Here is a 27,569-nt window from a genome sequence, read left to right as displayed (position 1 = left end):
AGCATTTCTCGATATTTGTCAGAATATTGTGAACCACTCTCATATTCTTTGCGAGAAATATTTACTCATAAAAAATGGATTGGTAAAGACAAAGTATTCTAATCCATTCATTAAAATAATTAACTCTGGGAAATCTACCGAGTACTGTGTTTTTGAGTTTACATGCTTTATGAGCTTGAAAGCAGTAAAATTACGCTTCTTTAAATATCTTATAATTTGAGGTTTTTATATTTTAACTTTTGTGCCAGTTTTAATGTGTTTTATTTATTCATGAAAATCATGTAAGTACATACTCCTAATATTAAAGTTTGTAAATATGTAATTTCAAATTGCAGCAGGAAGATGAACATTCTTTATTTGAAAGCATGTTTATATAGCTATATTTAAATATAACTTAAATATTTTCTCTGCTAGAAAAGACAATAATATTATTTTGAGTAATTAATTCTTTCAATACAATTTTTATCTTACATTTTTCAGAGTATTTTCTTTGTAGTATAATCTCATAGTTTCAGCGCACAACAGAAATAAATGAAATGAATGAAATAGATTATCAGAGCATGTTTAATTAATACCCAGATTAGGGCATTCTTGAATGGGAAGCAGATGGTCATGACTTGTTCTTATAACCCAAATGTCCTGTCTTCCTCTTTTAAATATCAGATGATATTAGAATGCTCAAGCAGAAAATGAAGGGTTTTTCCCTCTCCAGGTTTTCCTTGAAAACGTCAGCGTGGAATGTAGAATACTGTTAATTTCTAATATTCCCTTTATTGCTCTTGGTTCAGGAAGCTTTAGCTATGCAGGCTACTAAATTGTTCACTTTTAATTTTACAGACATTTATTAAGCACTTAAATGTGGTAAGGAGTGAACAGTCTAAAGGAAACAAGTGGTATATTGCCTCTTTCATTCAACAAATATTATGAGTTCCTGTTATGCACCAGGCACAGATCCAAGGTACTAAGAATACAATAATAAATAGGACAGAAAAACCCCTGCCTTTATGGAGCTTATATTCTACTGATAGATAACATTTAAATGGATAATTGCAAAACGATATGGAAGTTTGGTGATAGAAATATATATACAATATTAATAATGTATATCCAAACCAAACAACTGTGGAATTGTAACCGATACCACCAGGTCCATCAGGGCATCAGGAGACTCTTATAGTGAGTCAAGTGGAACTGAGAATGGAGCACGAATCAGGGAAAGCAGCCCCCAGTGGTCAGGTGTCTGGTAGCCAGGAACCCAGTGAAGAGGCAGGGGTATGGTGCTCAACATACCTCATTCGTTATCTGTAAAGATCAGCTAAGGGGTTGGGAAACCTGGGACCTTTTCACATCCCAGAATGATCAACATTCCACCACCACATGGTTGATCTCTTCTGCTATTTTTATAGGTGAAGAATCCTCTAGATTCTGGAATTTCTGGGAAAAATTCCACATCTCTCAATAATAACATTGTAATATTGTCCGTTTTTTTTTTCCCAGTGAGATCAACATTTCCTTTTGGGGGGTGTTCTTGACAAGTTCAAGGTCTTTTGGTTCTTTTTTCCTCAAAATTATTAGTTAATATTGTCCTTAATCATTTAATTAAAGTATGAAGGTGATTAAATAATTTAACCTAAAGTAGTGAAAACTTTACTAGTTAGATCTGTTTTGAAATAGTATTTAAAACTTTGTCAAATCCTTTTTACATTTTCAGATTTAGTATCACTAGAACATAGTTATAAATTTGAAATAACCTTAGCTTTGGGGGACTATGATTTGCTCGCTGACTAAAGAAAATATTCAGGTTTCTACATAGTTATTTGCCAAAAGCACCATCTTTAAAAAACAAACAAGGGCTGTTTTTCATTATACTTTTTTTTTTAAATAAATTTTATTTATGTACATATGTATGTATGTATGTATTGGCTGCGTCGGGTCTTCCTTGCTGCGCGCTGGCTTTCTCTAGTTGCGGCGAGTGGGGGCTACTGGGGCTACTCTTCGTTGTGGTGCGCAGGCTTCTCATTGCAGTGGCTTCTTTTGTTGCGGAGCACGCGCTCTGGGCGCGCAGGCTCAGTAGTTGTGGCTCGTGAGCTCTAAAGCACAGGCTCAGTAGTTGTGGCACACGGGCTTCGTTGCTCCGCGGCATGTGGGATCTTCCCAGACCAGGGTTCGAACCCATGTCTCCTGCATTGGCAGGCGGATTCTTAACCACTGCGCCATCAGGGAAGCCCTTCATTATACTTTTTAAAAAACTTAAAACATTAGACAATTTTTAACAGACATTTATTTTAATAGGCGATGAGAATTAATGATTTGTGTTCCATTCTTAAATATCATAGATCTATATCATCTCTGGTACAATAATTCCATGAAGTAATTATTGCTCTTTTTCTTTTAAGTGTGCTTCAAGAAGTTTATTTACTGGCTTAAGATCATATGTGTGTGTAGCAAATGGCCAAGCCAGGGAATCCCAGAGGTGTAATACCCATCTTCATGTTTTTGTTTAACCATTTATAAAATGCAAATTTGTAGGATTTTAACCCCCCTATCACCTAGGGACCATCTCTACCCCTCCACTGAAGCTATAGGGATACCAGTGACTTCCCTCTTGCCCATTTCAATAGCTTCTTTTTAGCTTCTTTATTTGCCCTCTTCATCTTAGACAGTAGTGGCCACTGCTCCCTCTTGTACATTCCCATTGCCTCTTCATTCCTTTGCTGACATCTCTTTCTTACCCACTCTTGAATATTGACATATGTGGGGTTCTCTCCTTAGCCCTGTTAATTTAATTGATTTTGGTCCTGTGGCTTCAAGTATCTAGCCATGACTTTTCTTATGAACTTCAGATTCATATTTCCATTCACCTAGTGAATTCCTCCCCCTTGCTGGCTTGCAGAAACTTAAAACACATATTCCAAAATATGCTTTCCCATTTTCCACATTCTCTTGCAACTGTCCTGTAGTTGATCCATAGATGTCTCTATTACTGAACTATTAGTTAGTTATGCCCAATATCAAATATCCCCCTTTGTTTTTTCTGAGTTGTCTTTGATGTACATCTGACTTTATACAAGGGCAGTACTAGAGGGTTCTACTATTTGACTCATGTGTCCAAGGGACACCAGAATGAAGGCAGACTCTGGGATATAGTTAGAAATTTGTGTTTGGAGCTTTTAGTCATAAGTCAAAGTGAGATACAATTCTCAGTGGGTGGCAATATTAGTGTCAGGTGCATAGCTAGTGATTTGAGTCAAGTAAGCAAGTCAGCCTACAAGCTTTAGTGGATTTGCAGTCCAGCAGTTCTTCCATCAAAGTTAAAGTAACTGACAAAGACAAATTGTTAACCAAACTTTCTGCTCGTTTTCCCTTTGAATTATTAAGCTAAACACAACTCCACTCCATAAAGCTGATGCTAGAGAACACTCTTAAGTCAAGACCTAATCTTAAATCAATCTAGATATCCTAGACTGGCCTTCATTTCAGTGACATTAGTAAACATTTGTATTCAGGAAGCTAGATTTGTTTTCTCCTCTGCGACATCTTTCTCCTCTGTGGCACACATCTTCTGAGGGCTAATGTGTTGGCAATAATTTAACACTTCTTGGAACTGGCTTTTGGAAGAAAGAAAGTTTGAAGATTGGTGAAGTTGTATCAGCAAGCAAGTTGTAGTTCCTTGCCAAGCATCAATGCAAGAACAAAAAGAACCTCTCCTTCTTAATTGTGTGCTGTTATTCCTCGTGGTTATCCACGCCAGATTTACAAATCACAGTTGCAGTCCTTAAAAACATAAAATCATTAACTCTAGGTGTCGTTACCCAATGGGAAATTATCTCTCGGTGCCCATTTCCACTCTCCCTTGTTTTAGTTAGTAATAGCCCCTACAGTTTTTCCAGATTTCAAAAGCTCCTGGCATAGACTGAAGGTACTCAGTGAACTTGCAATGAATGAATAAACAGCAAGCTCTAATTTGCCTTTGTGCTAAAATTTGAACAAACATACAGAGGAAGACTTACTCTCTTTTCTCCTTTTAAGTAAACCACTTATGTCCCTCCCAGCCCCTGCCTTCTTTGGATGTCTAGGCTTTAAAGAGTGTCAGAACTTTCTGTGGCTTCTGTGCTTGTTCTCACTATATTCTGTGCTCAGAATTCATTAGCATCTCATTTAAAGCTTAAAGCAACCCATTGAGATGACTGCCATTACTCTCCTAATTCCATAGTTAAGTAACACATCTAGATCACTAACTTGGCCTGGTTGACTTCTGATTCTCTTCCTAAGATTACTACACATTATGATAAGAGCTTGTCTATTTCTTGTTCCTGGACGTCTTCTTTTCATCTGGGACCAATCAAGTGTGCAAGATTCTACGTGTTGGTTTTCTCTTAGAGAACTATGCTAACCCTTCTACCATTTTATTTTGACTTTAGCATATCCCTTTGGCTCTGATATTATCTCCTTGTTATAGAAACAGATTAAAGATGTGATTACCCTTGAATAAGAACTTTGCAAGAAAGGGTCTCAGAGAAGTTGTCCCGGATGGAAAATGAACCACAGATTGAAGGCAAAGACAAGATAGAAGGTAGACTTAGAAGAGAAGCAAAATATGGGTGGGAAGATGAATGAGAGAAGAGAACCAGATACAAAGGATATAGTTCCAAGGGGTTAGAATGTAAAAATAAATGGATTTAGATAAACCAAGTGGATGTAAAAATCACATTATAAGAAGAACATTTAGTGAGGTGGAATTATAATCTAAATAGGAAAAGGAATCATACCATTTTAAGACATTTGGACATATCAGAGAATGCTGCTATTTGGAATTTCTATAATTCATAAACATCTTTTGAATTACCTTTCACTCAAGCTCAAGTGCTAGAAATAAGAAATTATCTTTGAAAAATTGATTTTAAAAGAGGGATTTGAGAAAAGGAGAAGCAAATAGAATGGTAGCTATTAGTAGTCAACTTTACCAAGCTGAAGAAATTAGAATTCAATATTTTATATATTCCTCAACCTGATGCCGCCAGAACAGTTTGTGGGTTTAGGAACTTATCAGAAGAAGCCTGTGCACATGAGAAATCTTGTTATTTTGATTCTTGTAGCTAAACTGAATATGTATGGGAGAGCAACAATCTCCCTCCATATACCCCATATACCTCCATATACTCCCTCCATATATCTGCAATAAGGAATTGCAGATACTGAAAATAGTTGAGCAGACGTGCTATATTAAAAATGAAACTTGGTCCTGGAAAAAAAAGTGGAGAAATTAGATAGTGCTTATTAATCAAATATGGTTCAGTGGATATTTATTCAATAAATCTCGACTGTGCTAAAAACTGGACAGAGGCTGCTTCAGCCTGGCAATTTCATTATCTGCATACTCTATTAAAATAATTCTTCAAAACATACCCAGTTTTTTTTCTAAAACAATCTCGAGCTTCTCATCTAAATAATCAAACATAATTTTTGAAAAATGTCACATTCCACAGAATAAACTTAGAAACTGCCAGCCCTGAACCCCTCCATTCAAACTATAGTCTTTTGAGGTTGAAAGCACAGAATTAGACTAAAAGACAATTTTCCTCAAGGTCTTGGGAAGTAGCCAGATGAATGTTTACAGTCCTTGCATTTGCGGACGTGCTGTTTTGCTGGCGTACATTCTTAGCTGCTTCACCCTATGCCTTTGTTCTAAGAGTCTTCTTTCTTCTAGCCTAGCTCAGGAATCCATTACCATTTAGATATTTCCTTTCCTAGTGCTGATTCTAAGTGTGATCATTTTAGCAAACACAAAGCCATTTATTGTGGGGTATGACATTAATTTAACATACTGCTCTAATTAACTGCTACATTTACTTCCCCAATGTACTGAATAGCTAAATTTATTTGATAAATACATTGGAGGAGGGTGAGAAATTAAATTTCTACATGGCTCACTTCAGTATTCATCCCAGCAATTTCCCAACTGTAATTTGATACAACAACTGCATTCGTTTTTCTGGTACCAAGAAAAAGCAGAGGAGATACAGGCAAGGCCTCCCCTAGCGATTGAGGTGTCACTGGGAGCAAACACCAACCCTTCCCATTAATAGTGATCCCCAGAACTGTCATTTATTTCCAAATAGTTGAAAAAGAAACAGGAATCTCTATGTAAACATATTTCAGGGTTTTTGTTAATAGGAAAACTGAACAGTATAGAACGCTGTCCTTTTTTGGATTGTACTCCAAAACCATTATATGAATATATATTTCCTAGGGTAAGGGAATATTTAGGTATAAAGAGTTTTAATGGCCACCATGTTACTTCACATTTTCTTTCATATGTGAGTTTCTGTAAGTAGACCAACAGCTTACTGTTGGTCTCTAATCTGTAGAAAATTTTGATTAAAGGTGGTTTATATTAGCAGAAGTCATACAGCTTTTTGGGTGGAGGTACCTTGAAGCTTAGAGCAGTGGTAGAAGAGTAGGGGCAGGGGAGGGATGCTATACAGCTGCCTCAGATAACCTTGCTAGAAATTATGTGTGGTGAGACATACACTTAGAATTGTCACTGGTAATTCCAGTGAGGATAAGGAACTACAGAGAGATTGATGGTGAAAGCAAAAATATAATTAATGTTTATGTTATAAAATATTTGTATTTTAAATATAAAAGTGTCACTCTGACAGAGTGTACCCATCAGACAGTTGCCAAAAGGCAGTCTAGTGCGCTCTCACAAACAGTGCAAAGAGTAGCATCAATGGAACATAATTTTATTGAGGATGGTACAATATCTACATTTTATGCCACTTGTGGAACAAATATGTGTGGCCAAAGGAATGTATCTTCAACTGAATCTGCATTTAATCTAGACCTTTCATGGATTATGACATTTTTTTAATGTGTATCACAAAAGGTGAGATTGCAAGTAGAGACCGCTTCAGCAGTATTTTCTTCTCGACAAGGAAGACAAAGAAATCTCACTCATCTTGTGCCTGTGTTAATGTGCTAACAAACTGAACTGAAGGGACATGAGGGAGGATATAATGAAGATTTCATTTTTGGTTTCTTGTCCTAAGCATAAAAGTGGCAGTGTTCTCTATCTCCTGTATGAAAATAACAGTACTGGACTAATATTATCAGGGCAGGTGCATATTATTGCATTTTTATTTGCACTGATAATTTTTTTTTTTTTTTTATTTGTTTTATATATTTTTAACATCTTTATTGGAGTATAATTGCTTTACAATGGTGAGTTAGTTTCTGCTTTATATCAAAGTGAATCAGCTATATATATACATATATCCCCATATCTCCTCCCTCTTGCATCTCCCTCCCTCCCACCCTCCCTATCCCACCCCTCTAGGTGGTCAAAAAGCACTGAGCTGATCTCCCTATGCTATGTGGCTGCTTCCCACTGGCTATCTGTTTTACATTTGGTAGTGTATATATGTCCATGCCACTGTCTCACTTCGTCCCAGCTTACCCTTCCCCTTCAGGTGTCCTCAAGTCCATTCTCTACGTCTGCATCTTTATTCCTGTCCTGCCCCTAGGTTCTTCAGAACCTTTTTTTTTTTTTAGATTCCACATCTATGTGTTAGCATACGGTATTTGTTTTTCTCTTTCTAACTTGCTTCACTCTGTATGACAGTCTCTATGTCCATCCACCTCACTACAAATAAATCAATTTCGTTTCTTTTTATGGCTGAGTGATATTCCATTGTATATATGTGTCACATCTTCTTTATCCATTCATCTGTCGATGGACACTTAGGTTGCTTCCATATCCTGGCTATTGTAAATAGAACTGCAATGAACATTGTGGTACATGACTCTTTTTGAATTATGGTTTTCTCAGAGTATAAGCCCAGTAGTGAGATTGCTGGGTCATATGGTAGTTCTATTTTTAGTTTTTTAAGGAACCTCCACACTGTTCTCCATAGTGGCTGTATCAATTTACATTCCAACCAACCGTGCAAGAGGGTTCCCTTTTCTCCACACCCTCTCCAGCATTTATTGTTTGTAGATTTTTTGATGATGGCCATTCTGACTGGTATGAGGTGATACCTCATTGTAGTTTTGATTTGCATTTGTCTAATGATTAGTGATGTTGAGCATCCTTTCATGTGTTTGTTGGCAATCTGTATACCTTCTTTTAAGAAATGTCTATTTAGGTCTTCTGCCTGTTTTTGGATTGGGTTGTTTGTTTTTTTGATATTGAGCTACATGTGCTGCTTGTAAATTTTGGAGATTAATCCTTTGTCAGTTGCTTCATTTGCAAATATTTTCTCCCATTCTGAGGGTTGTCTTTTTGTCTTGTTTATTTTTTCTTTTGCTGTGCAAAAGCTTTTAAGTTTCATTAGGTCCCATTTGCTTATTTTTGTTTTTATTTCCATTTCTCTAGGAGATGGGTCAAAAAGGATCTTGCTCTGATTTATGTCGTAGAGTGTTCTGCCTATGTTTTCCTCTAAGAGTTTAATAGTGTCTGGCCTTACATTTAGGTATTTCATCCATTTTGAGTTTATTTTTGTGTATAGTGTTAGGAGTGTTCTAATTACATTCTTTTACATGTAGCTGTCCTGCTTTCCCAGCACCACTTACTGAAGAGGCTTTCTTTTCTCCATTGTATATTCTTACCTCCTTTATCAAAGATAAGGTGACCATAGGTGTGTGGGTTTATCTCTGGGCTTTCTATCCTGTTCCATTTATCTCTAGTTCTGTTTTTGTGTCAATACCATACTGTCTTGATTACTGTAACTTTGTAATATAGCCTGAAGTCAGGGAGCCTGATTCCTCTAGCTCCATTTTTCTTTCTCAAGATTGCATTGGCTATTAGGGTCTTTGTTTTTCCATGCATATTGTGAAATTTTTTGTTCTAGTTCTGTGAAAAATGCCATTGATAGTTTGATAGGGATTGCACTGAATATGTAAATTGCTTTGGATAGTAGAGTCATTTTCACAATGTTGATTCTTCCAATCCAAGAGCATGGTATATCTCTCCATCTGTTTGTATCATCTTTAACTTCTTTTATAAGTGTCTTATAGTTTTCTGCATACAGGTCTTTTGTCTCCTTACGTAGGTTTATTCCTAGGAAACTTATTCTTTTCATGGCAGTGGTAAATGAGAGTGTTCCCCTAATTTCTCTTTCAGATTTTTCATCATTAGTGTGTAGGAAAGCAAGAGATTTCTGTACATTAATGTTGTATCCTGCTACTTTATCAAATTCATTGATTAGCTCTAGTAGTTTTCTGGTAGCATCTTTAGGATTCTCTATGTATAGTATCATGTCATCTACAAAGTGACAGTTTTACTTCTTCTTTTCCGATTTGGATTCCTTTTATTTCTTTTTCTTCTCTGATTGCTGTGGCTAAAAATTCCAAAACTATGTTGAATAATAGTGGTGAGCATGGACAACCAATAATAGTGGTGAGAGTGGAACAAGAGTTCCTGATCTTAGAGGAAATGGTTTCAGTTTTTCACCCTTGAGAATGATGTTGGCTGTGGGTTTGTCATGTATGGCCTTTATTATGTTGAGGTAAGTTCCCTCTACACCTACTTTCTGGAGGGTTTTTATCATAAATGGGTGTTGAATATGTCGAAAGCTTTTGATCATCTATTGAGGTGATCATATGGTTTTTCTCCTTCAATTTGTTAATATGGTGTATCACATTGATTGATTTGCGTAGATTGAAGAATCCTTGCATTCCTGTGATAAACCCCACTTGATCATGGTGTATGATCCTTTTAATGTGCTGGTGAATTCTGTTTGCTAGTATTTTGTTGAGGATTTTTGCATCACTGTTAATCAGTGATATTGGCCAGTAGTTTTCTTTCTTTGTGACATCCTTGTCTGGTTTTGGTATCAGGGTGATGGTGGCCTTGTAGAATGAGTTTTGGAGTGTTCCTCCCTCTGCTATATTTTGGAAGAGTTTGAGAAGGGTAGCTGTTAGCTCTTCTCTAAATGTTTCATAGAATTCTCCTGTGAAGCCATCTGGTCCTGGGCTTTTGTTTGTTGAAAGATTTTTAATCCCAGTCTCAATTTCAGTGCTTGTGATTGGTCTGTTTATATTTTCTATTTCTTCCTGGTTCAGTCTCACAAGGTTGTGTTTTTCTAAGAATTTGTCCATTTCTTCTAGGTTGTCCATTTTATTGGCATATAGTTGCTTGCAATAATCTCTCATGATCCTTTGTATTTCTGCAGTGTCAGTTGTTACTTCTCCTTTTTCATTTGTAACTCTACTGATTTGAGTTTTCTCCCTTTTTTTCTTGATGAAAGTGGCTAATGGTTTATCAATTTTGTTTATCTTCTCAAAGAACCAGCTTTTAGTTTTATTGATCTTTACTATCATTTCCTTCATTTCTTTTTCATTTATTTCTGATCTGATCTTTATGATTTCTTTCCTTCTGCTAACTCTGGAGTTTTTTTGTTCTTCTTTCTCTAATTGCTTTAGGAGTAAGGTTAGGTTGTTTATTTGAGATGTTTCTTGTTTCTTAAGGTAGGATTGCATTGCTATAAACTGCCCTCTTAGAACTGCTTTTGCTGCATCCCAAAGTTTTTGCATCGTCCTGTTTTAATTGTCATTTGTTTCTAGGTTTTTTGATTTCCTCTTTGATTTCTTCAATGATCTCTTGATTATTTAGTAGTGTATTGTTTAGCCTCCATGTGTTTGTATTTTTTACAGATTTTTTTTCCTGTAATTGATATCTAGTCTCATAGCGTTGTGGTCAGAACAGATACTTGATACAATTTCAATTTTCTTAGATTTACCAAGGCTTGATTTGTGACCCAAGATATGATCTATCCTGGAGAATGTTCCATGAGCACTTGAGAAGAAAGTGTATTCTGTTGTTTTGGGATGGAATGTCCTATAAATGTCAATTAAATCTATCTGGTCTATTGTGTCATTTAAGGCTTGTGTTTCCTTATTTATTTTCATTTTGGATGATCTGTGCCTTGGTGTAAGTGAGGTGTTAAAGTCCCCCACTATTACTGTGTTACTGTCGATTTCCTGTTTTATAGCTGTTAGCATTTGCTTTAAGTATTGAGGTGTTCCTATGTTGGGTGCATGTGTATTTACAATTGTTATATCTTCTTCTTGGATTGATCCCTTGATCATTATGTAGTGTCCTTCATTGTCTCTTGTAATAGTCTTTATTTTAAAGTCTACTTTGTCTGATATGAGAATTGCTACTCCAGCTTCTTTTGATTTCCATTTGCATGGAATATCTTTTTCTATCCCCTCACTTTCAGTCTGTATGTGTTCCTAGGTCTCAAGTGGGTGTCTTGTAGACAGCCTGTATATGGGTCTTGTTTTTGTATCCATTGAGCCAGTCTCTGTCTTTTGGTTGGAGCATTTAATCCATTTACATTTAAGGTAGTTATCGATATGTATGTTCCTATTATCATTTTCTAAATTGTTTTGGGTTTGTTATTGTAGGTCTTTTCCTTCCCTTCTGTTGCCTGTCTAGAGAAGTTCCTTTAGCATTTGTTGTAAAGCTGGTTTGGTGGTGCTGAATTCTCTTAACTTTTCTTGTCTGTAAAGGTTTTAATTTCTCCGTTGAATCTGAATGACAGCCTTGCTGGTATAGAGTAATCTTGGTTATGGGTTTTTCCCTTTCATCACTTTAAATATGTCCTGCCATACCCTTCTGGTTTGCGGAGTTTCTGCTGAAAGGTCAGCTGTTAACCTTATGTGGATTCCCTTGTATGTTATTTGTTGCTTTTCCCTTGCTGCTTTTAATATTTTTTCTTTGTATTTAATTTTTAATAGTTTGATTAATATGTGTCTTTGTGTGTTTCTCCTTGGATTTATCCTGTATGGGACTCTCTGTACTTCCTGGACTTGATTGAGTATTTCCTTTCCCATATTAGGGAAGTTTTTAAGTATAATCTTTTCAAATATTTTCTCAGTCCCTTTCTTTTTCTCTTCTTCTTCTGGGACCCCTATAATTCGAATGTTGGTGTTTTTAATTTTGTCCCAGATGTCTCTGAGACTGTCCTCAATTCTTTTCATTCTTTTTTCTTTATTCTGCTCTGTGGTAGTTATATCCCCTATTTTATCTTCCAGGTCAGTTTTCTGTTCTTCTGCCTCAGTTATTCTGCCATTGATTCCTTCTAGAGAATTTTTAATTTCATTTATTGTGTTGTTCATCATTGTTTTTTGCCCTTTAGTTCTTCTCTGTCCTTGTTAAATGTTTCTTGTATTTTTTCCTTCTATTTCCAAGATTTTGGATCATCTTTAGTGTCATTACTCTGAATTCTTTTTCAGGTAGACTGCCTATTTCCCCTTCATTTGTTTCTACTGGTAGGTTTTAACCTTGCTCTTTCATCTGCTCTGTGTTTCTCTATCTTCTTATTTTGCTTAACTTACTGTGTTTGGGGTCTCCTTTTCACAGGGTGCAGATTCATAGTCCCATTGTTTTTGGTGTCTGCCCCCCGGTGGCTAAGGTTGGTTCAGTGGGTTGTATAGGCTTCCTGGTGGAGGGGACTAGTGCCTGTGTTGTGGTGGGTGAGGCTGGATCTTGTCTTTCTGGTGGGCAGGACTGCATCCAGTGGTATGTTTTGTGGTGTCTGTGACCTTATTATTATTTTAGGCAGCCTCTCTGGTAATGGGTGGGGCTGTGTCCCTGTCTTGCTAGTTGTTTGGCATGGGGTGTCCAGCACTGTAGCTTGCTGGTCATTGAGTGGAACTGGGTCTTTCCACTGAGACGGACATCTCTGGGAGAGCTTTCACCATTTGATATTACATGGAGCCAGGAGGTCTCTGATGGACCAGTGTCCTGAACTTGGCTCTCCCACCTCAGAGGCACAAGGCTGACACCCACCTGGAGCACCAAGACCCTGTCAGCCACATGGCTCAGAAGATAAGGGAGAAAAAAGGATGGATGGATGGATGGAAGGAAGGAAGGAAGGAAGGGAGGAAATAGTTATTAAAATAAAAAATGAAAAATTATTAAAAATAAAAAAATTAAAAGTAATAAAAGAAAGAAAGAAAGAAGAGAGCAACGAAACCAAGTAACAAATCCACCAATGGTAACAAGCGCTATAAGCTATACTAAAAAATAAAATGGACAGACAGAACTCTAGGACAAACAGTAAAGCAAAGTTATACAGACTTAATAACACAAAGAAGCATACACATACACACTCACAAAAAGTAAAAAGGAAGAAAATATATATATATCTTTTGGGAAGTCTGAGGTCTTCTGCCAGCATTCAGTAGGTTTTGTAGGAGTTGTTCCACATGTAGATGTATTTCTGATGTATTTGTGGGGAGGAAGGTGAGCTCCACGTCTTACTCCTCCACCATCTTGAAGGTCTCCTGAATTTGCACTTATTCAAAACCTTGCCCACCCATCCCCTAGCACACACACCCACAGTCCTCTTTGGGATCCATGGCTTTCCATACCAGCCGCCTGAGTTAAGTTGCAGGCACTGGCCATGGAAAGCATCTGCATTAGCTAGTCAGCTAATGAGGGGACTGACCCTTTGATGCTGGCATCACTAATGTCAGATCTTAACTACCTAAGCTCACAACTCAGAGCCCTACTCTGACGTGAGAGAGTTTCACTATTAACTCCCAATGAGATGGCCTCCTGTTGCGTTCTTAAAGATAATTATGATGATGCTGATTTCTGGTTTTGTCATGGAGGAGAAGCATATATGGATATGTGACCAATAATAATTTTATACAAAATGTACTGTTACATTAAGACATTGAAATAATTTTAAGTGAACTGAAAACAGAAAGCATCCACTTCTCATATTTTTCAATCAATTTTTAGGTCCTGTAGATGTCAATATTCTAGCTAAATGTAATCCCTGCTTATCAAATCCATGTAAAAATGATGGCACCTGTAACAATGATCCAGTTGACTTTTATCGCTGCACCTGTCCATATGGTTTCAAAGTAAGTAGAAGCTGTTGTGGGAACCAAGATCTGAAAACGTAGCTTTTCTTGATGGGTCTTTATTATTCTGTTGTGCTTTCTCTATGTGCTGAGAACTACTTTATTTACACTCAACTTGACCATTCCTTGTCCAGGGGCAGGACTGTGATGTTCCAATTCATGCATGCATCAGTAACCCATGTAAACATGGAGGAACTTGCCACTTAAAAGAAGGAGAAAAAGATGGCTTCTGGTAGGTCATTGGTCTGTGATCTTCTGTGTCTGACGTATTGGAGCAAGCATAAGCAAAGATGCATTTTTCCTTTTTAAATCCAAGGGCTTTATTTTAAAAAGAGTACCAGAAATTCTGTTCATAAGAAAGCAAAGATGCATTTTTCCTTTTTAAATCCAAGGGCTTTATTTTAAAAAGAGTACCAGAAATTCTGTTCATAAGGAAAATATGTATTAGTCCCTTGCAGAGATATTTCGATATAAAAACAAATTGAGACATTACAGTATTCTCAGCTCAGGATGCTACAAAGCCAAGCAATTTAAAAACCCTCACATGCGTACATTGGAACTAATCAAGTCAGATTAGGTCAAGACAAATTAGTGGCTCTGTTAAGCTAATTAATAGTCAAATAGTCCCCTACTGCAAGGCATATATCCATCTGTTGTCTTGTGTGTTGCTTTAACAGACTGTGTGTAATGATAAGATGTGGGTCCCATTGAAACAGAAAAGTAATGACTCATTTCCAAGCCACAATATGTGTAGAAAAACATGCTGTGAACATTTTTAATCAGGAGTTATTTAATCATACAGTACAGTTACTTCAGATCTACTTCATGAATCATGAAACAGAGTTCTTACAATGAAAACTAATAACTTCGCATAAGAATGCTAATCTACTACTAAATCTTGTTAGAAATACCACTTTTTATAATACATATACTTCATTTCTTCATTCTGTTATGAAGTTGTCTCTTTTTCATCAAGCCTTTACTCAAAGATTATTCTGATGCCTAGCAAGATGAAAGGTACAACGTATTATGCCAGTGAAAAATTGTATTTGTTGAGAGTTAAAGAGAATATTCATATTTTATAATTGCAAGGAAGACAAAGTTTTATTCTCAGATTTCTTTTTTGCTTTGACATATCAAGAACATTACACATAGGTTAGTAAGTGTAATTTTTAAAAAATCAGAATCATTCCTCCTCATTTATGAGCAAAGAAGCATGAATTATTTTATTAGAACACAACTAGAGATTAAGATATCTAGGGCTGTAGAGTAAACTTTTCTCATCCTTTAAACCTGCAAATGTATTGGATTTATTGACTTATAGGACCATGGGGCCATTTGCCATCTTGCAGCCAGCATAAATTTTCTTTCTCAAATTGTTTCTGATTTGGGGGATATTACCTTAAATTGATGCTTACAATGTGTCATTTAAAAGCATTTAAAAAATCAATTTCTTGTCATTAAAAGCTCTGTAATTGATGAGTGTATTTAGTTTTTTTCAATATTTAGACCATATGGTTTGGAAATATAGGAAGGTGTCTTTTGTCTTTTCTTCCCCTGGCGTTCAGGTGTATTTGTGCTGATGGATTTGAAGGAGAAAATTGTGAAATCAATGTTGATGACTGTGAAGATAATGACTGTGAAAATAACTCTACATGCGTCGATGGAATTAATAACTACACATGCCTTTGCCCACCTGAGTACACAGGTAGGAAGACTAGGAAATGCTATTCCATCAATCTGTGTATCTGTTTGAAAGCACCACTGGCACTATGCTGCATGTGTTTAGTAGACCATTGTATTATTCAATAACTGATAGGTGTTTTGGAAATTAGGTGTAATGTAATAACAGAGTTAAAGATGGTTTCAGCCAACCAAATAAAAGTCCTGGGGAGCTCAGTTAGAACATAAGCATCCATCATAAAGTAATACTTTCCAGCACAAAGGAAGTTATCATACTGAAGCTTTTAGTCCCACAACTGAATGACATTTTCATGCAAAGCACTTTTCCTATGCAGACCAACCCACCGATACATATGTGAAAAGGGAGCATTTCTTTACATAGGCAAAAAATAACCAAGCATTTGAGATTCTTCGTGTCCATACTTGTTTATTCATCAGTGAGTATTTGCATGTAGCAACTCAGGTCCTTCAAAATAGATCATATTAGGAAGATACTGATCGCTTTGGGTAATCTTATCAGACCATTCTCCCCCCACCCCACCTTTTTTTTTCTATCTTGATACAAAATGTCAGGAATAAAGGTGGTAACTCTCATGAGACTATCCAAACTGCTAAACTTCTGCCCTGGATAAACAAATTTGCTATAAAGTCAACATCAAGTTTACAACTTACTTATTATGTCAGAATATCTATTTTGATCAATTTCTGTGGCTATGAATAAGAAACTTCATAGTTACATTCTTAATAAACCATTTAGTTTTAAAATTGGTAGAGAAAAGGAGAATGTTACATATTTTATTTGTAAGAAAAAATGGAGAAGTAGATTCTGTCACTCTATTCAAAGTTACCATTTTCATTCGGCTGGGTATTTTTCATTAATTGTATTTATTTCCATATACATAGTTAAGAATATCAGAGGGTAAAATAGCTACTTGGATGACTGAGGTTAACATCCCTAGACATGAAAAATGGAAGCACATCTGTATGATTAATTTTCCCAGGGATTTGTTAGAAAAGCACTGAAATTTAAGCTTTTATGGAATACTCAAACTTTGCATTTTAAGAAGTACTTTCTTGATGGGAAGATGCTAAATAGAATAATGAGTTTTTGTTTTGATATCCCGGGTCTGTTTGAGAGATTCTGCAGCTGCCTTTTCTATGGTATGATTTTTTTTTTCACAGCAGTGAAGTACCTGATGCCATACGAAGTAATATACTGAGTTTCCAGTAGAAATTTTAACATGTATCACCAGTTACTCTATTATATATATATAGCACTTGGACTCCTTAGTGGCCAGAATTTGAATTCTTTGTTATTTTGCATTAATTAAGGATAGCAAGTATGTCTAATATGCACCCATTCTAACATAGCTAGGAAGAGTTTAGGTGTTACGTAGCTTTGACATTCACACGAGTTTTACTTGTGTCACACCTCACATACATGCCATTAGCCCGAGTGCACTGATTCTCAAGCCCTTGGAGCTACCCTGAGAATCTGAGTTTTTCTGGATGGGCTAATTTAGACTTACACAAGCAGCCCAACGCTTGCACCAAAATCTGTAGCTAGTACCTTCTTAGAGATAGTTCTCTATCCTGTCATTGTTCTGATAATTATAGGAAGAACTTAATTCACTTAATGTCAGAGACCTCTTTAAACTAACCTACTCTGACCAGGACAAATTGGATCCGAGTATTTCCAGCACAGTTTGATTAGCCAATGTGTTCTTGAGCACAGAAACCAGGAATTTTTCTATATCCCCTTACCAATGAAAACCTAGACCTGACAGCACTGCTGTATTCAGATGCTTAATACCTTTTCCATGATAGTTTACATAAAGTGGCAGTCTCTTCTGAGTTGGTTTGGTTGGGTCCGCCTTTGGCTTTAGATGTGCTCTACTTCATTCCTTATCCATCTCTTTGAGTCTTTGTTTTACCTTCTCTCCCTTTGTTTTCCAAGCTCCCTCCCTACACCTGATCTTCTTAAACACGTTTTCTGCATCCTAAAGTGATTCAGTTCAGTGCAACTTCCTCTGAAAAGTATTACGAAGCTTCATTTCCCTGTGTCAGATCTCTTTCTTTGAAACACATCCAAAAAACTCCAAAGCTTATTAGCACAACCACTTTAGAGCCAAAACGTGACATCTATAAAAGCTATCATGTGGGAACCTGCCATGACTATTTGTCAAGGGCCATTTGGTGCTCAACGAGAATTGAGACTCCTCTGGTTTTTTCAGTCATATCTATTGCAGGTATCAGTTTGCCTTAATTCGGGCTAAGGATAAACATTGCACTCTATAGAAAGTTCATAGCATACAAAACATGAAGATACTATCACTATAACTTTGGGTTGGGTTTTGTGGGAAGTGAAGAGTTTTGCAAATTGGCATTAGAGCAGATACCTAAATCAGACATATTTGTAAATTATCTATTAGCTGTAGCATTTTTGTCCATATGTGAAATGAGCTCATTTACAAAGTATCAAACAACCATCTGCAGATTTTGAAATCAGTGGCACATAAATGGCCTTTAATTATAGGAGGTTATAAATTGTACTCCAGAGCTTTATATCCTGCTTCATCCAAGTCTGCAGTTAGGGAGGCATTTTCTTATATTGTGGCTGTATTGTTTTTGATTTAAGTTTGGAATCTGATTAATGAGCGTGAGATCTTGGAACAGAACCCCTACTGTGCTCAGAGAATATAATAATGTTGTCACTGCTTAAAAATCATTCAAGTTATAAGCTGCTTTTCTGTTTGGAGATTTTTTTTTTACTCTGTATCTCTGAGGCATTCAGTGAGAAAATTAACTCTCTAGTAGGAACAAATAAGACTTCATAGGAAAAACTTGTAAATTAATATGGTGAAATTTTTACATTTGGCACCCACGTTAAGAATCAGAATGGATATGATATATTAATAGAGAAAATTCAAAGATCTGAAAGCAGTCTGACAGAGAGGTCATGATATGACGGGCAGGCTGTAAAACATGGCTACATGTGTTCAAAATAAAATGAACCACTGTTGGGAAATTTATTAAATTGATTTAAGCCCATGTAACCAAAACTTCACAGTAAATAGTTATTGATTTATTATAGGACAAAACTCTGTCCTTTCCTGCTGCAGGGATTGACAACATAAATTTTAAGGGTCAGTATTGTTTTTCTGTTATGTAACCGTTATTATCCCCTCCCCACCGAAAGCATCCAAACTGTTATTTTCTACCTAATTCAATCCATCATCTGTCCTATGTATAACATATGACTGTTGATTGCTAGTATTCTTCAGACAAGATTTTTGAGAAGTTTCATTCACTGTGATTCTAAATTAAAATCACTATGCTAAGGATTAATAAGACACTGAAATTGCTAAACAAATAATTTAAAAATTCACTCCAGGGTTTTAATAGTGGATTGAGAGATTGTGTTTTTGGTGATGATTGGTCATTCTTTTAAAATCAATATTATATCCTTTCTAAAAATAAGGCATTTCTTAAAAGTAAAGTTTTAAAAACTTCCTCAAATTGCACTAGCCCAAAACTTATAAAAGTGAACATTGTAAGTATGGCACCCCTGCAATGTTGAAAAACTTGACACCTTTTCTTAAGCTCTGGTATGAATTCAGGTATTGCATTGAAAAATGTGGTTTTGAATATTTCCTAAGAGCCAGAACGCTGGATCTGCTGTGTCAAGACTATGTTTCTTAATTAACCCTCTTCTCACAGGACCACATACAAAGATGACACAAAATTGATCACATTTTAACCATGGGGTATTGCTTAATGGGATGGCATACATTCAGTAAATGGAAGTTTCCATACAAGTTGGTTGTGTAAAGGCTTAGAATGTATTTTGTGGAAAAAAATTCAGAACATTTTAATTTTTCCATTTTGTACCATTATCTCTCTGTTTTCCAAATCTCCAATGCCCGCACACAAACCATTATGTACACATCTTACAAAGTAAAGTTGCCTGTTGTTAAATCACCGGTTTAGCCACAGATCTCTTGCTGCCTGTGATGGCATCTGCCTTTTACCTCATTTTCTCCTTGTTTGTGCGTTTGGCCCGGCTGTAGGTAAGAAATCTAAGCCTTGCTTCAGTTTGCTCTCTCACCCTGGGCTTCTCTGTTGTTAATGCTGTGCTTTGGCTTCCTGTGCTCCGCTGTGTACTGCAATGTAAAACGTCTTTTGTCTCTTCTGTCTTTGTTGCTGCCAGCTGCTAATCTGAATGAGGTGGAAAAAGGTTAGTTGCCTTTTAAGTCTATTATTTTATTTTAGTTTCCCTCTTTCTTTCAGAGCTACATAGATTTCATGGTGTGGACATGGTAAAAGGAATGTTGACAAAAATGAAATCTGAGATCAATATGTCAAATCAGTCATTCAGATACTTGATATGTAGATAGCTATGCCAAACAGTATAAAGAGGGTATCTGAAATGCACTTTACCAATTTCTGGAAGACTGTGAAAGAAATTCTCTGAATGGGCAGAAGAAGTGGCTAAAAATAAAGACTAATGCTTTCTAGTTTCTACTTGTCTGTATGCTTTTCCTTTTTTAAAGGTATCCCAAACATTTATTATTTTTATCATGAAAAACATGTCATTTAGTACAGTACATAGGCTGTAGCTAGAAAAAAATTTAAATAGTGAGAATTTTTCCATAACTTTAAATTAATATCTTTAGTAATTTGAAACATGAAAAGCATTAAAAGATATATACATTTATTAAAACATTTTATAAAATAAAAATTACAAAGCCCAAGAGGTTGATTTATAAAATGACATTGTCAAACTCATAGAATGTCACGAGTACTAGGCAGTGTTTTTAAAGCATAAAAAGAGCCATATCTAATCATTGACACTTTATGGTCTGCATGGCTTTCCAAATATCTCAAGGCCCAGGAAAGGAAGTCCTGTAGTGCTCAGGGTGATCAGCATGTCTGGGGAATCATCATGAAATCTTTGTTAAATTTTTATCTTAAAGATTCAGAATTATACCTAATAACGTTGTATTTTCACTCAGCTTACCAAGAGTCTTTAAGTGCCAAGTACAGGCACAGCATCCTAAAAGGGTGCTTGTCTTGACAGTTGCAGTTGTATGTAAGGCATTAGCAGTATGATTATAGGGCTAACATGGACTATATTGTATAGCACCTCTGTCTCCTCTTGCTAAGGACTTCATTTTTTTTTTTTTCTGTTGCATTGTTCAGATGATTTACTGTGTTTAGTCACTTACACTTACTATGTGCAGAGTTAAGTTAAAAAACATGAAAAAAAAGTTGTTTCCTATTTGGGAATGTAAAAAATATAGCCTGTACATTCTCTGTGGATTAATGCATCCAATACCATCCTTGGTAAAATGTCATCTTTTCTTTTTTACAAGTACTAAAACAGTTGGTGGTCTGGGGCAGAGATGTCTAAGGTCCGATTCTATCTCAGAAAACACGATGGCAATTATTCTGTCACAGGAAAGTGTCCTTAAATAGTTATATATACTCTCGGGAGCAAGCTTGGCAGTATGATATTGTTTTACATCACCATATGGTTTCATGTGTTGACTAAACCTCATGCTTATCTTTATAAAAGATGTCTCTTATTTTCAGTAATCTGCTGCTGACTGAATTTGCTTTAAAAAGCAGTCAAACCATTTTCTATTATTTGAATCCAAAACATAACTAGAAATGAAATTTCAACTTCTTTACAGCACCCAGCATAATTTTCTTAAATAAAAAGAAACTCTGTTATTAGCTGACATATTGTTAATTTAAAAAGAACTCTGTAGATATGAGCAATAAGGACTTGAGCAATACCTTGTGTAAAACAGTGACAAAGTACTTACCCAAGGATACATACCTTGTAAGTAGGGATCTAGATGCAAACCAGTGTCTAACTGGCCCCAAGGCCTGCACTGTAATTTGGAGACCTTCCCCTGGAACCAGTCCCTTCTTATTTGCTGCCATCTTCCAGACTTGGCATCTTTTCACATCCACAGTGGCTCTGACTAATCCTTTGTGCCAAATAAGCTTTCCTTCTGCTGTCTCTTCAGCTGGCTGTAAGTAATTGACCCTTAGGTGTATTTGAAAAGAAAACAAAATTCAGGTGCAGACAGGCAGTCTACTTTATCTACACGTGAAAAAAAGAAAGTGTCTAATCAGTGTCTGTACAATTAATTAATTAATTCCCCTGATGACTATCCTACCTTCCATCACATAGGGCAGGTGGGATACTGATGAATTTATGAAGCTAACGGGAAAAGCTAAAATTTCTCATCTGGGCACCAAAATTTATCAACTGTGGGGCCTGTCACAGTCTAATGACATCTGTCCCACCTCGTTTAGATGTTTGAGAATAACATGGAAGAATGTATAAGAAAACACTTGAAAATGTTAGATGTCTATACTCCAGAAGTATCAAGGGCTGTCAGAGAGGACAAATTTAAGTTTTGGATCATTTAGTTCCAACCATCATCACTACAGTGACATGGTGTAGATGGTTTGATGTCATTCCTAATGACGGAAGAATTCTTACAGAATTTTGATAAAGAAAATTCTACCTAAAGTAAGTTATATGTGTGAAGGAAATTCCTCCCCCTCATGGTCTTCAGTCTTTTTTCAGTAAAAAGACAGTTTTACTGTCTTTTTAATAATTATTATTTTGTCATTTTATTTGCCATGCTCACGTCCAATGGAAAGGCTTTATTTGAGAATAAATCTTTGGTTCTCTTTACCCTCTTATTCTACATTGAAGTGTAAGGAAACACTGAATACTGAAGAACTCTTGAATTTGGCTGTATTTTTTTAGGTTTTTTGTATATTTTTAGATTGTCATGATCTCTTAATAACAGTGACTCCTTCTCTCATTAATTGTGCCTCAAGCTGTGTAAGGTCTTTTTTGTCAAAGTCAATATAGCTGCATTCATACTTGCAGTCGTTTTTAACTAGAGAGAGGACTTTGGCAGCCTAATTATATTTTGTGGTTTGCATTCATGTTCCAACCTCTCAAAGCCTTCTTAAATGCATTTGAATCTCAGAAAACATTTTAAAGATCCGATTTGCTCTTTAGTTAATAGGCAGGGCCCATTGAGTTCAGAACTTAGCTTAACCAAGGCTTATTCAATCTAATTTGGATTTATTTATTTTGAAACGAAGTTAAATATTTTTATAGTTTCAGTAGCTGTTGGAATTGGCTACATTATTTAGCCATAATGTTCCAATGAGGAAGTACTGAAAAACACTTCCTTTTTTGTTTATTTATTTGGAGAGGTAAGTTTTTCCATTTTAAAAATTCAAAAGATATTTATTGAGAAAATACCTTATTCAGAATACTATGCTCAGAATTGAAAGTGATATGAAAATACATAAAACATTACCCTTGTCTACCACGCAGACTCTTTGGTTTGATTCTTCATTGCAAGTTCAGATTAGGTCAGTTATTTCACCAGTACAAAGCCATCACTTCTCATATTCCAAGAAAGTTAACAGCAAAGTATAGCTACTTGACTAGTTTTTAAATAAAGAGAAAGAATTGTTTCTGAACACAAAGACTAATCAAACTTTCAGGCAGACAAGCATTATGGAGCAACCCATTTCATGTCATTAGAACAAAAGTGAGATTATAAAATGATTTTCTTTTCTGAAACATCAGTATCCACATTTATAGCATATTTCCTTGAGCCTTCCTGTTTTGAATTATGATAAACTTTATCTCATGAGGTTATACTTTGGCTTTGTCCGCTTATGCTTGTGTCCCATTTTGCACACCCTTTGCACCAAGAGGACATTTATCAGTGGCTAATATATCTTCAAAAATTCTTGGCTCCTCAAGATCAAGTCCCAATATTTCTCTACTAACAATTGGATTTAATTAAGCTTAGAGAAGTGGGTATTATCTGGATAGTTTATTGATCATATTATGAAACAATTAACTATTGCTGATTGATAGAACAAGTTTCAGGATAATAAACACAAATAAGAAAACATCAGATTATTATTAAAAGGAACCTTTAGGAAGAGTTAGCTCTTTTATAAAAATAGGAAGCAGAAACACACTGTTCATAAGTAATCCTTTACTTACTGATGAAATAAATTCAATTATTACTATCACTACTGATAAGGATACTAAATATTCAGATTGGAGAATGGGCATCTGCTCACGTTGATGTGCTCTGGTGCCTGGGATGATAATGTTGAGCAGAGTAGGCAACAGATAGGGCTAGTCTGGTTCAGCAAAAGAGGAGAAAACAGAAATATGTTTCCTTCAGGTCCAATTCAGTTAACCTGTTCTGGAATGACTCCCATAATCCCATCAGCTGTGTCCACCCTCTAATACAGTTCACCCATCTCCCTGCTACATTGCAAGGTCTGTGAGAGGAGAGAGAATGCTATTCTTTACATGAATAAAGAACAAATGGGAAATGTACAATTTTTTTTAGGAATTGTATGTATGGAATTTTTCAAATTATGTAATGAGAAACATTCAGGTCCATTTATCTTAATCTTTCTCAGACAAGCCATTTACACTCACACTTCCTCTTGATTCCCGAGTTCATCCTCTCCGTTTCTGATTGGGATAGTCATCATTTGGCAGACAAGATTGTCAAGATATCTGAGTCAATAGGCTACCCCTCAAGTTCGGCCTACAAGGCCATACGTGAGGGTGGGATCTCAAAACACAAATCTGCTACCAGTATTCCTTATTCTCTCTTCTTCCTTAAATTACCCCTTATGCCATCTGGGTCTCCTTCATTAACAATTTGTGAAGTATTTTCCTTTGAAAAGCAATCAAATAAGTGTTTTCACATTTTTCAACAGCCATCGAGTATCTAATTTGTGCCAGATAATTTGCTAGCAAATGCAAGGGCAATGAAGAGATACAAAACTATAAATAAAGGTGTCTATCCCTTGTCCTCAAGTAGTGTACTTTTAAGAAATTAAATCTCAATTTATTTCCAATAGGTTGCTTTTTTTGATACCTTCCCTCTCTGTGCCAGTTCAAACAGAGTAAAATTAGTACCATTTTTCCAGGTTTTTCTTGAGCGAAGCAAGAGCTCAAAATGCAAATATTTGAAGAATGATGCATTTGACCCTCCAAAACTCTGTGTCCTGGGGATGCTGTCAGGAATTCAACCAGACTTCCTCCCTTGTTATAAGTATATTAGAAAATGTCATAACAGATTAAATATAATGCTAGAATGCTGGTTCAGTTATTCAGATTGCTGTCATGAGTTCCCTTTCCATTATTATCAATAGTAATGATCCTTTCATATTAAAAAAGAAACTAGTTTGATACAGTTTATGAATAGGAACAAGAACAGGCTGCAGTGTCAGCCCTGGAATCCTCCCCACCCCCTTCATACATCCGTGGTCTCCAGAATGGACTCTGAGATTATTTATGTTTCAGAGAAAAAAGAAACTAATCTGGTTACATTAGCAAAATCTAGTGAGAGTTAAGTGTTCCAACAATGCCATGAACCTATATCTAAAATTGTTTGTGTTTGTAAATATGGCCAACCTGAATTTACAGGGCTAACTTTGGGAAAAATATAAATGAGATACTTATTAATTCAAACCCACCCTTTCTTATTGCTCTATTAGTGAAAAAAGTGAATATTTTAAACAGAGTAGTTTGAGTTGGAAAATTCCTGAAATCCTGATCTAGGGACAAGATGACCAACCTTTTCTCTGCTAAGCAGGCTTTGAGAACTGAATAAGCCTCAGCAAGACATGCTGTTGCCCAAATTTCTTGGTAGATAGAAAACAACTAGTTGTCCATCCAATAACTCTTCAAAAATGTCTTCTCTCTAAATAGCACAGTTTACCTTGCCAAGAGAAGAAATCTCTTTAAGGGTAGTAATGAACTTTGCATCTGTGTAGTCTAGTTTTCAATAATAAATAAAATAACAATAAATATCATTCAGCCAGTTTGTAGGCCACGATGCTGTCCATATTCCAGTCACTAAATGAAACTTAAGCGATACTGGAAAATTAAGCATCTATCTTATGTCTCTAATTTTTCCACATTTTAACTTCTCCAGAGTAAGGATTTCGTCATGAACATCCTTTTATCATTTGCTGAGTCTAGCTCAAAATATCTTCCCCCCAACATTTTTTAATGAAAATTATGAAACTAAAGCAGGTTTGAATTTTGGTCAAATTAAAAAGTCTCACTCCAGAGTACATGTAAATTAATCCTACTATATGTGGTTAATTTCCTCTTACACTATTCTTATTAGTTTCAGGAAACATTTAATATTAGCTCGTGGATTATATAATATCTTCATTATTCATTGATTTGTCAAAGAATCACTATAGCTAAGAATTTTCAACAACGCCATAAGTTAAACCAGTATATTTTAAGGAAAAGCATGTTTAAAATTTTTCAGTGTCTGTGTAGAAAATGTAAATCATTTTTAGTGACAAGACAACTCAGGTGTCATCCACTTACCATGAGCTTGAATGTCTTTGACATAATTTAAATTAATCACTTTCAAGATTATTACTTTATAATTAGTGATAATAGAGATGTTGGTAGTTATTTTTACTTGCAGCTATCATTCAAAGTTCAAGTCAGTCTCCAGATTTATTGTAAAGTAGATGAAACAGACATTGGACTCACTTTTCTCCCCCTCTACAAGACACAGTAGTTTGTGATTCTCTTGCCTTTGTCACCTTCAGTGCCATAAGAGGAGGAGGGTCTTTGTTGCTGTTTGGGCAGCCTGTCCTGCAAAACTTACCTGTTAACACCAACGCCTCTTGGAGAGAGGGCCAAGGGCTGATTGGTCCAAGTCAACCAAGACTCACAGTGCTTTGCAGAGAGGCATCCAGCCCTGGCAGCAAATGTAGGGCTAAACTATGCTGATACGCTCTGTTCAAGCCTTGACTCTTTTGAAGTGCAAAGGTCATGGTTAGGGGCCACTTCCTCTCCTCGTGCATCGCTTATTAAAGACTCTGTTGGAGAAGCTTAAAGAAAATTTCAGGCATGGGTGAGGACAGCCGCGTGGAAGGAAGTAGGAAAGGAAAGAGACTGAAGGAAGAGAGGGAAGGAGGGAGGGAAAGAAGGAAGGAGAAAAAGAGAGAGAGAGAAAAGAGAAGAAAAGAAATAGTAGCATAATTTGAAAGTTTTATTCCCCACTATAAACCTCCAATAATTTAGAATTTACCACCTCTATGGGTTCGCTAGTGTTATTATAACCCAGTACCACAAACAGGGTGGCTTAAATAATAGAAATGTATCGTCTCACAGTTCTGGAGGTTAGAAGTCCAAAATCAAGGTGTCAGCGGTGTTAGCTCCTTTTGAGGGCTGTGAGAGAAGGACCTGTTGCAGACTTCTCTAGCTGGCCTGTTGGTGGTCATCTGCCCTCTCTGTCTCTTCACGTGGGCTGCCCTCTATGCCAGATGTCCTTGTCCTGTGAGAACATTAGCCATACCAGCTTAGGGCCCACCCTAAGGACCTCATTTTAACTTGATTACTTCTATAAAAACACTATCTCCAAATAAGGTCACATTCTGAGGTACTGGAGGGCTACAACATATTTTTTGAGGGGGGCGGGGTGCGTGGGGAGACACAGTTCAACCCGTGACACCACATCCTTATTTTACAAACTCTTGATTTTTGCCCCAGAAAACCTGGTCTTTTCAGTGTTCTCTATGTCACTGAAAGGTACTTCCAAATATTCATACCAGAAACTAGAAGCCCCAGACAGCTTCCTCTCTCCCCTCCCCTAACCCAATCCATGACAAATTCCCATTTATTTTGCTTCTAAACATCCAGGCCATCCATATCTCCTCTACCACCACCTGAGTACAAGCTAAATCATGACTCATATCCATTTGTATTTGTCTTGGTGCTATCCATCCTCCTCTAGAGCCCAAATGCTCTTTTCAAAGTGTGCATGTCATCTGGCCATCCTCTATCCTAAAACCCTTCAATGGTACCCACTGCTCATTAAATAAAGACATTCTGCCATGTGGCCCCTGCCAACCTCTGTGGCCTTCTCTGTCACCACGCTCTC

General features: G+C 36.3%; 1 protein-coding gene across 1 annotated transcript in view; it reads left to right on the top strand.

Annotated features, from left to right (window-relative positions):
- Positions 1-27,569, top strand: part of SLIT2 (slit guidance ligand 2) — a 143,236-nt gene that overhangs the window by 84,755 nt on the left and 30,912 nt on the right. The window contains exons 23-25 of the mRNA XM_029234935.1: positions 13,760-13,884; positions 14,019-14,116; positions 15,453-15,592. Coding sequence (XP_029090768.1) covers positions 13,760-13,884; positions 14,019-14,116; positions 15,453-15,592 — 363 coding nt within the window. The remainder of the gene's footprint in view (positions 1-13,759; positions 13,885-14,018; positions 14,117-15,452; positions 15,593-27,569) is intronic.

The sequence above is a fragment of the Monodon monoceros genome, unplaced genomic scaffold, assembly GCF_005190385.1.
Source record: "Monodon monoceros isolate NGI ecotype Baffin Bay Population unplaced genomic scaffold, NGI_Narwhal_1 Super_Scaffold_20, whole genome shotgun sequence".
In the NCBI taxonomy this organism is placed as follows: domain Eukaryota; kingdom Metazoa; phylum Chordata; class Mammalia; order Artiodactyla; family Monodontidae; genus Monodon; species Monodon monoceros.
The sequence above is the reverse complement of the archived record's forward strand: the minus strand, read 5'-3'. Positions and strand labels throughout refer to the sequence as shown.